Genomic DNA, 15,345 nt, shown 5'->3' on the forward strand with positions numbered 1-15,345 from the left:
CTTGGGAAACCTGTATGTTATTTAATGAATTTGGGGTAAAGGCTTCTCAGTCTTTATACATTAAATAGATGAGATTATTATTTTCCTGTAATATCTTCATACATTTTTCCATGGATACTCACCTGAGAAATAAACGTGAAAACATAGAACTTTCTCAGATTGTTCCATTCACAAAGAGGAGGCAAACATGGATAACAGAGTCTAGCAAACTACAGGCTATTGGTCAAATCTGGCTGCCACCCATGTTAGTGCTTCTGATGAATTAAAATTTTTTGGCATTTCTAAAGCGTCTTTTTTAAAAAGAGCCAGGACTCATGGTATACTCCTGCACCCTCAGCTACTCAAGAGAGATCACAAGTTAGAGAGGAAGCTGGGCAATTTAGCAAGACTCTGTCTCAAAAATAAACCAAAATGCTCTGGAGATGTTGCTCAGGGGAAGGCACTTGCCTAGCATGCACAAGGTCTCAGTTCTTTCTCTAAAACTGCAAAAACAAAGAAACAAACATAAAAGATAAGAAGAATATGTCACAGAGACCAAACATAGCTTACAAAGTCTAAAATATTCACTATTTGGTTATTTTCAAGCTGTGGAGTATATAAGCAATTATAGTATAGATAAGAGTGATGGAAGCTTTAGATCAGTGAACATGAACCATCTACAAAGTGTCAAAACTGCAACTCAAAACTCACTTACTTATAGCAAAGTGCCAGCACTGCAGTTAAACCTCAATTGAGGTTTTAGTTTACAAAAAAACCAACTCATACGTTATGTCTTTTGTCTTTAAAAAATATTCACTGTAGATTTGCCACCACTGTTCTGTATGAAACATGTGTATAAAGTGCAACAATAAATTTTTTTCTACTGAATATCAGTTTCACATCAAGATGAGTTTGTTTAAGTTAGGTCTGCAAGACTGAAAACAATTTGAGGTGGCAGAAAGTGAAGGAAAGAAAATCTTAGGTAAGGAGCATATGGTAGGTGATAAAGGCCCATGTTCTAGGCTAGCAGAAGCACCAGGTCAAAGATCTGGTGACAGCACGATGGCTATAACATAGGGCTAAGTGTGAGGAAAGCTGAGATACATTTGGAGGATGGTCATGGGAAACTTTGCAGACCACGCAGAGGTTTGCACTCAATTCTGAAGGCAGCAAATGAAGAATAATTTGTACCAGCTAGATTAACAGTCACTAATGTGCTTTAGTCAAGGACCAGGCAAGAAATGACACCACTAACAAGGAAACCTAACGTGGAACTAGGAAGAGGAAACTCAAGAGAGATTCTGGAAAGGTGAAATCAATGGAACCTGGTGACTGAATAGAGAAAAATCAAATGTGGCACTGAGATCTCCAGCCTATCTGACTAGAAAGATAATATATCATCACCCAAACAAGGTGCTCAGCAGAAGATGTGGAAGTCAGGGAAGGGACAATGGTGATTCTGGCCTCTTGTACGTAACGTGAGAGGCCAGGAACTTGATCAAAGGCTGGATGGACAAAGACAAGACTGTGGCTCTGGACCCACCCATTGTGGGTAGGACACTTAACTGGGACCATGTTTTGACCATGTGCTCTGCTGGCCACTACCTGCAGTGAGATAGGGCTGCCAATGACAGATGCCTCAGAGAAACAGGTGATTTGGTTTCTGCACAGTTAGGAGGTGCACCAAACCAATGGGAGGCTTTGTAAGCCACACCTACAACTATAAAAGAATCTGGAAATCTATTCAGATTCCAAGTGCTGCTAGTTCAAGTGTGCATTATGTTCTTCTATGTCAGAATTTGCAGAATCAACAAATATTTTCAGTTGCTCCAGGACCAGATTCATCAATGGTACAGTGTGCAGTGCTTGATATCAAATAATATCACAAATTCAGTCAACAGATGGTCAGCAGGTTCAGATTGGTTTCACAGACTCTTCAGAGAATGGGGTTTTAAATCAAGAAATTGGTCAAATTCAGACTATTCCTGGCTCTAATCAAACCTTACCAGCCTCTGGAACACCTCCTGATAACATCCAGCATCTTATGCCAGAGACTGGTTGAATCAATGTTCAGGAAGTTGCAACTGGTGATTCATCTTTTTCTGGCAAGCCTAGGTAGCTGCTAATTTGCCTCTCAGTCTGCTAAGAAATATTACATTTGAACCAATCAATAGTGTCAATCTAGATTCTTTGGGACTTTCAGGCAGTTCTCAAACAATGACTGCAGGCATTAAGGCTGATGGACATTTGCTAAACACAGGACAAACTATGGATAGTTCAGACAATTCTGAACGGACTGGAGAGGGCTTCTCCTGATATTAATGAAACTAATGCTGACACAGATTTATTTGTGCCTACATCCTTGTCATCACACTTGCCTGTTACAATAGACAGTACAGGTATACTACAAGCAAAACATAAATAGCTTGACTACTTCTAGTGGGCAAGTTCATTCTTCAGATCTTCAGGGAAATTATATCCAGTTGCCTGTTTCTGAAGAGACACAGGCTCAGAATATTCAAATTTCTACAGCACAGCCTGTTGTACAACATCTACAACTTCAAGAGTCTCAGCAGCCAAACAATCAAGCCCAAATTGTGCAAGGCATTACACTTGCAGAGACAGAGACAGCGACCCTTTCTGGACAGGTAACTTGGCAAATGCTTCAAGTACAAGGGGCCCAGAACTTGCAGAATTTACAAATACAGGATATTGCAGATCAACAAATAACTCTGACACCTGTTCAGACACTCACACTTGGTCAATTCACAAGTGGAGCCTTGACATCAATTCCAGTTGGTCTAGGCACTGGTAACTTGCCAAATCCATAGATAGCTACTGTAAATGCTATAGATTCTACTGGCATACAGCTACACCCAGGAGAGAACACTGACAGTCCTGCAGGTACTAGGATCAAGGAAGAAGAACCTGGTTCTGAAGAGTGGCAGCTCAGTAATGATGCTTCGTTGAATACCAGTGACCTTAAGAGTTCAGATAGTAGATGTAGAAGGGGACAGACAATATCAAGAAGGAAAAATATTTTGGAGGGTAGCGTGTACCTGTCCCAATTGTAAAGAAGGTGGTGGGAGAGGTACCAATCTTGGGAAAAAGAAACAACACATTTGTCATATACCAGGATGTGGTAAAGTCTATGGGAAGACCTCGCATCTGTGGGCACATCTGCACTGGAATTCTAGCGAGCACCCTTTTACTTGCAACTATGGTAAATAAAAATGTACTCAAAGTGATGAGTTACAGAGGCACAGAAGAAGACATGCAGGTGAGAAGAAATTTGTTTGTCTAGAATGTTCAAAATGCTTTATGAAAAGTGACCACCTTGCCAAACATACTAAAACACATCAAAATAAAAAACTTATTCACTCTAGCAGTGCAGTGCTAGCATCTGTGGAAGCTGGGAGAGATGATACCCTGATTACTGCAGGAGGAACCACATTCATCCTTGCAAATTCACAATAAGGTCTGTTTCAGGGATGGGAACTGTTAATACTTCTGCTACCAGCAATCAGGGTATTCTTACCAACCCTGAGATACCTTTACAGCTCATCAGTTTCTGGAATGATACAATGGAGTAAAGAGCTCACAAATACTTATTTCTTGTGATTATTTTTATACAGTAGTGAGAATGTTGTTCCTAAATTCTTAGTTTTTTATTGATGTGCACAAATTTTTTAATTGACAGTAACGTAGTTATACACGACACTGAAATGCCTTACTTTGTGTGGTATTCCATAGCGTATTAAAAATGGTAAAATTGCATGAGTTTTGTAGGTACTTTTGGAATCTGGAAGAAATGAAATTTTACCAAGTTATATAACAAAAAAAAACTGAATTTAACAGTGCAAATGGCAATCTAACCAAATGCATCCATCTTGTATGGTTTAGTATAAAAATGAGAACACGTTGGTATTTATCTATTGTAAGATAAAAAAAATTGGTGGATGAAAGAAATCATGTCATGCTAAAAATTTTTGTAATTTTCCTGATAACTGGAATTTTTATTATGCATGACTAACAAATCAAGTTTCCCAGCCAATGTTACATAGTGTAGGCTTTACTTGGCTTATCAACTTATCATTTTGAAGTTATTTTAATTAGGTCAACTATGCACAACATTGTAAGCATTACTCTTGTACATTGTGAAACTACGTTTTAACATGGAACTCTAAGGGACACTCACCTTTTAAATCCTGTAGAAAAGCCATATTTAAGATTTAATTTGCCAAAATAATGTCTTGCTAATATTCTTTCAATAATGAAGTTGGGCAATATAACCATTGTTTCAAAACGTTTAAAATGTGTAAGTTGAGGCATTTAGGTGGCAAGAAAATACTATAGTGAATTATCCCTTTTCTTGAATATTAGAGGACCAAAAAAATAAAGTGTATTGTATCTTAGCAGAAATTTTTATCAAATCTTGTTTCCAAAAAGCGTATATTTTCTAGGGCCTTGAAGGCATCATGTAAACTACCAGCAAAATATAACATATGCAAACACAACAAAATCACTTCCGGAGTGACTGTACTCCAAACACATGGATATTAGTCATAGAAAAATAGAGGTTTTATGATATTTCTTATTTAAACCTTTTTTATCTAGGTAGTCAGTCTGCACTTAAATATCGACCATTTTCCTTTTTTTGCTTCTTCCCTTTATCCAATACACTTAATTGAGAAATGTATGCTTTTTATTATGCTTATTTTCTTTTTATTAAGTGTTGTTTATATTTTCAATTTAAAATGTACATAATTTTTAAAGAGACCAGACTGTGAGCATCCTAGGAAGCCCACTTATGAGCTTGGATTGATGTGACAGGCACTACTGAGTAGCTGAGTATCACTGAGGAGAACACGACACAATGATAACATCGTAAGGACAATCTCATCAGACAAAGTGGGTGATTTAATAGGGGGATTATAAACTACACAGTCACCATATTTGTTTCTATCATCAAGCATGTACCTCCCTTTTATCAGAAAATCAATGTGTGACTGGATATGGCAACATACCTCCTGCCAGGATGATATTCTCACTGACTCCACTGTAGTCACCAAATCCAAGATGATTCACAGCTACTACTCTGAACTGAAAGGTTCCTTTTAGGTTTTTGGACTTCCACATGCAAATACTACTGCAGGACCCATTAAATGCCATCTTCCACCTTAAATTCTGGTTCTGTGAGTCACCTGAAGTGATCTTTCTAAAAAAGACACAACAAATAGCATTTGCCAAGCATTTGCCAAGTTATCTGTCCAGAAGGGGTCGCTGTCTCTGCCTGAATCCAAAAGATTCTAGGATTCAGCTGCAACTAAAGATTTTGCAAAGCCTGTTGTGATATATTTTGACCACTAGTTTGCACATAGATTGTCTGTGGTGTAATGCCTTGCACAATTTGGGCTTGATTGTTTGGCTGCTGAGACTCTTGAAGTTGTAGATGTTGTACAACAGGCTGTGCAGAAAATACAGATGAGAATATGTGTGATTGCTGGTTTACTAAGAGTTCATGTTTAAGTCAGCTCCAGAGAGCTGTCCATTCGCCCTCCACCTTTGATCTCATTCCTCCCTCTTGACTTGGCTGAAGAACACAAGTTGATCTGTAAAGTCATCCTTCGATGCATGAGCCAACCCTCTCAGCCCACTGAAAATATCATGAAGATCAACAACCATTGAAAGCTGACAATCATTTTCCTACTGCTTAGTATGTACACAATTGCTTCAGAATTCCAAACACAGAAGAAAGTCACTTTATGATTCTTAAGGAGAAATTGTCATTTTTCTTAATTTTCAGTTTCTGATGTGTGACTTTCATGATATTTAGATAAAATATGCAGTATAAAATTGATAAGGAATGTGTGATAGCTCAGCTACCAGAGTTGTTATAGCTGGGATTTAAGGTTCAATGCTACTTTCTGTGTTGGTTTAAACTCTGCCTCAAAGCCAGTCCACATAAATCTTCGCATGAAAGCTGAAAAGAGTGCAAAAGCTGAGCTCAAAGGAAGAAGGAAGGAAGCTTTAACTACATCACTGACTGAAGGCAAGCTCAAGGCCGAGTATGTGTTCTCTGGCAAGGAAGAGCACCCCAATGTGGAACTTTTCAAATGGCTATTGACCAAAGACAACACTGAAAAATATGGACATGGTATCACACCATTGTGAGTTTGGAGAATGCAGTACCATCTGGCTGTGTCCCTGGCGATGAGTGGCTATCCCAAAAAGCAACAGGCTTTGGGGACTGAGCTCCAGAGGGCAGGGAATAGGCAAGAAGAGCAGGGCAGCAGACCTGGTCACATGCGCCTAGGGATACGCTGTCCCCAGGGTCAGCCTGAGCAATATTTTATGACACAGTGCATTTATATATGTTATGAAGCTTCAGGGTAAGCATTGTCAATTTTATGATTCAAACAACTCTAACCCAAAAGAAAGAGGCCTTTAGGCATTTTTAAGTGGCCCTTCATGGCTATTGACCAAAGAAGACCCCAGAAATTGGAGACTTTGTTTGAGCACTTTCTATTTAAAGCACACTGTGCCAGTGCTTTATATTTGTTGCTTTGTTTTGGTGAGTTTTCATAGCAACTCAAAGAAGGAGACTCATTATCCACATCTTATAGGTTAAAAAAAAAGTTCAAAAAAATGAGAGAGGATTGAAATATGGTCTGTGTGCTGAATCAAATAATGTGCCCCCAAATCCGTATCCAATAGAACCCGTGAAGGAGACTTTAGAAACATGGTCTTGGCAGAAGTAACCAAGTCAAGATGAAATCACCCTGGATTAGAGTGAGTCCTACTTCAGGGACTGATACAAAGGGAAGAATTTGGACACAGCCTCACACAAGGAGAAGGCCAGCTGACAGTGGGGGCAGAGGTTAAAGTGATCCTTCCTACAAGCAAGGAGCACTTAGGATTTTTGTCAACCATGAGAAGTTAGGACAAAAAGAAAGACAGTCCTCAGCAGGTCCTGCTGACATCATAATTTCAGACTTTTAATTTCCAGAACTGCAAAAGCAAATTTCTGTTGTTTTAAGTCACCCACTTGTTAGGACTTGTTGTGATCATCCTCATTAAGCTATTGAACTCCAAAGTTCATACTCCTTGCACTACTATTGCACCATCAGCAAGTGCCTATAGTCCAATTAGAGGGTCCTGACTAAAGAGCCAAGTTAGAGACATTTAAATTACAATCATTATTTTGTCCCTCTAGAGTCCATATTTCTTCAGTGGAGACCTGTGTAATCATGCCCTGAAGGTGCTTGTCTTAGTTACTTTTTTCTCAATCCTGAAACAATACCCAGCACCTAAAGTTAAATGAGGAAAAGTCTGTTTGGCTCACAGTTTGTGGAGGTTTCAGTCCATAATCGGCTGGTTCCAAGGCAGGGTGGTATGGCACAGGGGTAACAGTTCATGGTAGCAAACAACAGCATAAGAAATGAGAGAGATGGAAGAGACAAGCTTCTTTCTGTCTCTTACTATATGTGGCTGTCTGCCCTAGGCCGGTATAGCATTCACATCCTTAATCCTAGCCGTGGGCCATAATCTATTACAACTCTAGATTCAGTCGCCTCTAAAAACACCCCCCACCCTGCAAACTGCATAAAGCTTTGGGGGGATATCCAGATTCAAACCACAAGAGTGCTACTGAGGGGAACACACTAAAAGGAACCATAGTGTGGCCTGGTTGTTGAAAGCAATTATAGTCACAGGCTACCGAGATAGTTCTGTAGACCAGAACATATTTCCTTGTGTATGCAAAACAGTAACACATTTCACAAACACCAACTAGAAATACAGCTAAGGAAACTCCAGCATGCACAGGAAAAATTGTTAAGGTTACAGGAATGCCAGAGCCAGATGAAGTAAAAATAAATCTAGAGCTCAGGTTGCCTGGACTATAATTATGGAAATGACTTTTGTCCTTGGAGCTTCTTAAAAGATGGTTTCACAGTCCCGTGAGGGGAGTGTCTTTGGAACTTGGAACTCTTCCCTCAAGCTGGCAGGAAATCAGCCCCTCTGGCCATCTGTGGCTCACTGTGCTCCTCATGCACCCTATGAAGTTGCCCAGAAACTACTGGTCTTCACATTTTCAGCCCTGGGAGGACATCGCACACTGTGATTTTTCCCAACAGACACAGAAGCCTGTGCTTCACACCACATCTGCCTTAACCTAAATTACAGTCTAAAAAATACCAAGCTCCTTGTCAGTTTTCTCTGAGTGTATTCAGCCTTTCTAAAACAAATGACCAGAAATTTACATCCATATCATCTGACATCACATGTCCGCTCAGCTTCTTAAGTAGAACATATCTAAGTAAATCTTGGTTGCATGAGCCTGGGATTGAATAATTTCTCTACAGGTTCAATGAGCTGTTATTGATTTCTGAGAATGGTGTGCTGTGCTATGCCTGGTAATCAGAATGCCAAGGGTACTGACCTCTGGGTACTGAACAGAGAACATGATGCATGCAGAGCCTTGTGAGCCAAAGGCCCTTTGTGTTTATGTAAAAACACACTCTTATAAGTATTCTTACTTTTGCTCCTTTTATAATTAACTGCTTAACTCACTGTAGTTTATAAAGCACTTTTGCAAACAGACCTACCTGGTCTCAAGGATATAGTATATAAGGCCACTTCCATTATCTTCTGCTTTTTCCCACTGTATTGAATTTTTACTCCCTTCTAATAGTTTAGGAATGCCTGGTTTACTTGGGACTCCAGCTTTAGGAAAAAAGAAAACAGTGGTTGATAAACTAAAAGTATAAAATATTCTGCAATGTCATCTTTCTATAGAATATATTGAAGAGAGAAAAATATGGTTCATAAATTCAGGAATAGGGCCAGGGATTTAGCTCAGTGGCATAAGTGATTGCCTGGCAAACACGAGGTTGTGAGTCCAATCCCTGCTACCAAAAAGAAAAAAAAAAAGAAATTCAGGAATATTTCAATAGACATTTTTAAATGAGCAGCTGAAGTTTTTAATAGTGATGAATTAGGTGAATGGGTGACAGGATTAACAATATATCTCAGGGACTTCCGGGAGAACATGGCAGACAGATGGCAGCAGCTACGGAGGCTCTCAGAAAGACCCAGCTTAGAATTCAGGAATGGTGCGGAGTAAGGAATCATAAGCAAGAGGAGATATGCCCCGCTGACCCAAGAATGAACTGGGCTGAGAGAAATCAACTGGGAACGCAATCCTGGTGCTATAACAGGAACAGAAAAGCCTCAGTGTGGAAGCTGGAGCCCGCGCCATTGGAAGCCACGATTTGGGTTTCCCGCTGCCACCACTGCGTCTACATCAGCTTGGCAGGGAGAGAGACATGCGAAAGCTCTGAAAACAGGAATCCATGAAAGGAGTTGAAAGCAGGACAGGTGGGGAGCTGTGCATTGACCTGCGGTGAGTAAGAGAAACTGGGACTCTTCCAAGGTCTAGGAGACTCCAACAGAGGACATTCTGGGACCGGGCAGACTTGTGGGAACAGGGCGCGGCAGTGACTTCAGTCACGTATCCCCCTCTCAAGCGGGATTGGTAAGCAGTGCCTAGCCTACGTGACGCTGCTGGCTGAGACCCAGTAGGCTAGCACAACCCAAGTCTCAGCTCCTGAAGGTAGATTGACCTGGAGGGGCGGGCCCCGCATAGACTGCCTCGTCTGCAACTTTGTGGTGTGCTGCAGTGGGCGGGAACACCTAGCCAGCGCAATTCAATCAGACTGTGGCCAACAGGGAAGGAAGCTGGGCCTCCTATATATGCTGGCATATATAAGGAACAAAGAATATGGGAAGAGACAGCAACAAGAAAGGGTCCTCGGCCCCCAATCCTGAGAAAGGGGCAATAGCAGACACAGCACCAATAGATATAAGGCGCTATCTCCAGAGCCTCATAGACAAGTTCAGGAATGAAGTTATTAATGACCTGAAGCTAGACATATGCAGAATAGTTAGAGAAATGCTAAACACCACCCAAGAGAAAACAGATGGTGGGATGGAAGAACAGAAAAAGAGGGGAGAATTGTTTAATGGAGAAAATAGAGAAAGCATAGAATACATGAAGCAGGTTCAAAGAGATTACCAGGAAACTAAAAACTCTATCAAAAACTGGCATAACAGCTTGAAAGAAACTAAGGACAGATTATCTGAACTGTAGGCCAGATTTGTAATATGGGAGCATGAAATGAAAAACTTCTTAAAAATAACAAAGAAACAAACAGCAATAATACAAAGACTAGAAGATGATAAGAGGGTCTATAACTTAAGAATTAAAAACATAAAAGAAGAAGTAGGGACACAAACAAATGAACTACAAAAGCTACTCACAGAAATAATCCAGGAGAATTTTCCTAATTTAGCAAAAGGTAAAGATACTCAGTTGTATGAAGCATACAGGACCCCAGCCACCTACAACCCAAATAGAGCAACACCCAGGCATATAATAATTAAAATTCCAGAAATCCAATACAAGAACAGAAATTAAAAGCCGTCAGAGACAAGAAACAGATCACTTACAAGGGAACACCCATCAGAATTACAGCAGACTTCTAAACCATCAAATCATGAAGAGCGTGGGGGGAAATAATTCAAGATTCCAAAGATAATAATCTCCAGCCAAGATTGATATATCCTGCACAACTATCCCTGGAAATTCATGGAAAAACAAGGTGCTTCCAGGATAAAGAAGAACTAGGGGAATATGCAACCATCAACTCAACTCTACAGAGAATACTGCAGGATATTCTAAAAAAGAAAAATACGAAGAATCCAGACATAGTGGCAGAGAGGCCACAATGAATGGAGCAGAAAACAAAATGAAGACAAACTGACAACTAATGACAGAAAAAGAGCTCAACAGAAATGAGGCAGAGAAGATTGGATGATAGGAACAGCTATTTTGGAGAAAATGACGTCTTAAGAGGTAATACTGATTTAGTATCATCTTGTTTTGAAGTCCCATCAAGCTTTTGTTCTTCTGTCTCCATTGGTCTAAACAGGTTGTATCTTAATGGATTTTATTATATATGATAGTATAAGCAAAAACTTTTATAGACAAGGAGATTATACAGAAACCATTGTTCATTTTCTGTTGATTCTAAATACCCTGTAATACTGTCATTCTCTTAAATGGTTTTACATTGTTTTGATATGCTTGATGCTACAGTATACGAAGTTATACTCAAAGATTTCAAGGAAAGCGACAATATGGTAACTACTTTTATGTTGGGATTATCTTGTGGTGAAACACTATTTTGCTTAAATGGTTATGTTTTGATCTGTGCTGTTTTGCTGTTATGCCCTCTTTTATCTCAATCTCCATTTTATTATTTACTTTTTTTATCCTTTTAATTAAGGGAAAACTAAATTAAAAAATAGCAGGATATATTATGGTAACCCACTTTGACTTTCCATTATCTTGACTTAAAGCCCTGTATTGCTTTAACCATCTTGTTTTGACTAATGTTCCTCTATTCTGTTTTGCTTGATAGTACCAGGTTCAAAAGTTTAGGCAACAGCTGTGAAGATAGTGGGATTCATTATGACACCCATTCTGGTTGACTATTATCTATTTTTGAAGACCTATAATGTCTCCAATGTTTAGGTTTTGTTAGTTTTGTTCTTTACTGTTTTGTTCAATTTTATTATAACTGATGATATAGGCAATTCTATTAGAGATAGCAGGAGGCATTATGGTAACCATTGTTGATCACCTTGTATTATGCTTTTACATTATCTATTATGTCCACTCTTTCGATTTGACTGACTCTGTTCTGTTATGTCACATTTCGTTCTACTCTCTTCCAAAAAAGTAATAAGAACTGTGGGAGCAACAAAACCCAAAATGTGTAGCTGTCATTGTACAAAAGAGAGGAAAAGAAAGTGCTCTAAACGATATAACTGCATGTATATTTAAGTGTATAACATAGATAATGATATTACTGAGTTTTGTGGGATCACTGAACAGAACTGTTTGCAGTCGCACTGTTGGAATGTCCACTTTATAAGCTTTAATTTTGTAACTTGAACAATTATTTCTTAGATGACAATATGTAATCCATTAACTAGTGATTTCCTACTGTTTATTTTTTTCTGTAAATCTGTATAACTTGTATCCTTTCTCTGCTTTTGTTTTTCTTTTTCCTCCTTAAATAAAATTTTAAAAAAATAATATATCTCAGCTTGACACAAAATAACTGATAAAATCGAAGAAAGAAAAAGTGTCAAGAGCAAGTGGCATAAGTGCCTGCCTGGCAAGCGGGAAGTCATGAGTTTGATCCCCACTACCAAAAAAAAAAAAAAAAAAAAAAAAAAACAAGAAAACTGTCATAAGTTTTGGAAAATTTTCCCTCTGCCCTTATGTAATCAATATGCTATAACTTTCACAATACTAATTGAGTTTTTTTTTATTTTTTGCATCTGGAATACAGAAGTCTTTCAATAATTTTTTGTTCGGCATTCAGTTGTCTTTCTTAAAATAGCCCCTGCTGCAAAATATCATAGCTAGAGAGGAAATATGAATATTGAAAGGAAAAAACTTTCCATGTTCAGAATTAAACAAGAACAGGTCAGGATTGTCTGTAAAAACCTCTGACTGATTTCTTCACTTAAGCTCTAAAAATAGTAATGCACTATTTTTAAAGAAAAACTTCAACCTTTAGGATTGGTAAGATAAGAGACAAGAAGAGGTGAGATGCTGTGGGCTGTCCGAGAGTTGTGCATGAGGGCGCTCACCTTTTGTTTGGAAGCTTTCAGGGGGTGAGAGGCTCTTTTCTCCAGTCATATAAATCACCACCACCCGGACCCTGTAGGAGGTGTAAGGCTGGAGACCTGAGATGCTGCAGGTATAAGCAGGACCCTGGCTGCAGGAAGCTTTGACATGGAAAAACTCGTTGTATTTCCACTGGGGGAAAAAAGACAGATCCTTTTTCATTCAGCACTCATGAAGGCCCGCATTTCATTAGACATGTTCCATCACAACTTACTAAGCTATGAATGTTCTCTATTGTATTTTAATGAAATGTACCCTCACTGTTATAAAAAGAAAGGAGAAAAGAAGGAAACAGAGGGAATAAAAGAATTCAAATAGTAATGTGAGTGGCACTGCCTGTGCTAAATTCATCAGTGTATCTATTGCACTGAGACATACAGCTTAATGAAAGAGGAGTACTGGATACTTACTCTGAATTGTGTGTGTGTGTGTGTGTGTGTGTGTGTGTGTGTGTGTGACAGGGAGAGAGAGAAAGAAAGAGAGAGATTAATTCCTATGTACAAACGTTGAGCCCTTGTTTGTTCTGTCTCTGTAATGATCCAATAAAAATCACCGTCAGTGATAGCACCAACATTCCATATCATCATCCAGAAATCCTCAAGCTCCACACTGGGCTTGCTGAACAGTGAATGCACCTCTCCAACCATCTGGAGAGAGGCTGGGCTTTCCCAGAAACCACAAAGGATCAGGGATCCAGCTGTCAGAAACTGGCTCTTGCAGGGCTGAAGATCACCAAGAGGAAGTTGTCAGTCATCAGTGACATGCTTGGGAGGGCTGGGCTCTGACATCTCAGACTGAAACTGCACAAATGTTTGCTTCTGGTTGAGATTTATCATGGACTTCAATTAAAAATGTACCAAAGCAAAACTATTTTTATCTCCTTAATCTGTTCTCCTATACATTTGTGATTTCTTTGAAGAAAAATCTATATAGTTCAAAACCTAGATTAAAAATTAGCCTTGTATTCTAACTTCTTCAATGTTCCAGACAAGGAAACTATGACAGAAAATAAAGAGACAATATCTACCATGTTCTCCTCTTTCTTTTCTAAAAGGATTGCTGTTTACAGGACACCTAGTCTCTTTGTCCCTGGGTCGCAGCATCTCAGAAGTGTTGGGCCGTCCTCAGCCACCCTGCCTCATGTGGCAGGTCCAGGCCACTCACAGGCACAGAGCTCCCTGGCTGGAGGTCCCTCTTTGGCCTTGTGGTACTCTGGGCCTCCCTTGTGGACCTCACAGTGCACCTCGAAACACTTGCATTTGAGATGACTGCGCATGCAGGGACGACAGCATCTTAACACATTCAGCTTCGTGACTTTCTAAATGTCCCGTGGAGGCTGCACAGCCCTCACGTGATGGAAGAGACTGGTATTTTGTAGTACTAGGGATCAGACTCAGGGACTTGTGCTACCCCCTTTCTTTTTTGAGATAGAGTCTTGAGACTTGAATGTGTGATCCTCCTGCATCAGGCCCCCTAAGTGTTGCAATTGCAGGCATGCTCCACCATGCCAGCTTGAAAGGATATTTCTAAACAAGATTTTGGGTTGTTTGTTTGTTTGTTCATTTTTTTCACTTTCTCATAGAAAACATCAAAGTGTTATGGACTTCAAACAAAAAAAACATACTAAATAAAAGCCAGTGTAATTTGTAAAGTATAACTTACACCTTTTAGACAGAGTTGTTTAAAAGCACATTAATCTCTCTGGAATTCTTTCCATCAGAAGTTAGTCTGCATGACTTACTGCTTCTCTGTGCTAAACTTGAATCACTGAATTTTGACAAATTTATTGTTGATTTATGCAAGACAGCAGATATATGAAAAAGCTTCCAACTTACTCTATATCATAAGATATTTGCATAAAAATTTTACCTTTTGGAGTTCAAACCAAAATCTTGAGAGGTTACCATGGGATGGAGCCTTCCAATCTAATCGCAAACTAGTGTTCTCCGGAGCCAAGGCATACGGTTTCTCTGGTGTGTCAAACATTTTGACAGAGACAGGAAGACTCTCGGCACACCACAGTTCCTCAGGGTGGCAGGCCAGAACCTTGTGGTAGAAAAGAACAGCTGCTTAACCTTTTCACACATAGGAGCTTGGGAATGGCAGTAAAAGTACCCACCCCATTCTATACCTTTAGCACATACAGCTGTCCGCCAGACAGAGTCGCAAGCAGGACAGCAAACCTTGCATTTGGGAACTGGCTTTGTCTTAGAGGAGCCTTGGGAATCAGGGGCAGATTTGAGATTGCCAGCTGGTAGCGAACCAGCTCTGCAGGGCCATTTGGCTGGTGAGATCCTCTCCAGGACACAAGGAGTCTGGCATCTGACAGCACGGTTGTGTTAATGAACCAAACAGCCCCTGGAACTGACATAAATGGTAACCACAGGTGAGAGGTGTTGCAACTGCTCTCTATGTAGAAAGGAGGAAGGTGTCATGGGTGAAGAGTGACCCCGTCGTGAGCAGGAGGAACAGCAGACGGAAGTCAGCCAGCCTCTTGCATGGTGAGGTAGTTTGGGGCCTGAGAGGCTCTCACCTACTTTTGCTTAATGACCAAATTGTTCTCTGATTCCAGCTCAAGGGTGCAGCTAATGAAAATTACC

General features: G+C 39.8%; 1 protein-coding gene and 1 pseudogene across 5 annotated transcripts in view; one reads left to right on the forward strand and one right to left on the reverse strand.

The window, feature by feature from the left end:
- The window catches only part of Ros1 (ROS proto-oncogene 1, receptor tyrosine kinase), a 140,848-nt gene that overhangs the window by 37,067 nt on the left and 88,436 nt on the right, over positions 1-15,345 (reverse strand). For 4 of the 5 annotated variants that reach the window (XR_010042720.1, XM_023561601.2, XM_063235032.1 and 1 more), the window contains exons 30-34: positions 14,877-15,109; positions 14,615-14,791; positions 12,709-12,877; positions 8,589-8,706; positions 5,007-5,197 (exon numbers count right to left, since the gene is read on the reverse strand). Coding sequence is in view for 4 of the 5 variants with exons in the window: in XM_023561601.2 (XP_023417369.1) it covers positions 5,007-5,197; positions 8,589-8,706; positions 12,709-12,877; positions 14,615-14,791; positions 14,877-15,109 (888 nt within the window). In the remaining variant the exon portion in view is untranslated. The remainder of the gene's footprint in view (positions 1-5,006; positions 5,198-8,588; positions 8,707-12,708; positions 12,878-14,614; positions 14,792-14,876; positions 15,110-15,345) is intronic. The other variant, XM_063235033.1, reaches the window with a different exon arrangement.
- On the forward strand, positions 1,430-3,572 carry LOC111754429 (transcription factor Sp3-like; annotated as a pseudogene).

This window comes from Cavia porcellus, unplaced genomic scaffold (assembly GCF_034190915.1).
Source record: "Cavia porcellus strain 051 isolate PalLab524CR breed Dunkin Hartley unplaced genomic scaffold, mCavPor4.1 scaffold_24, whole genome shotgun sequence".
Lineage (NCBI taxonomy): Eukaryota > Metazoa > Chordata > Mammalia > Rodentia > Caviidae > Cavia > Cavia porcellus.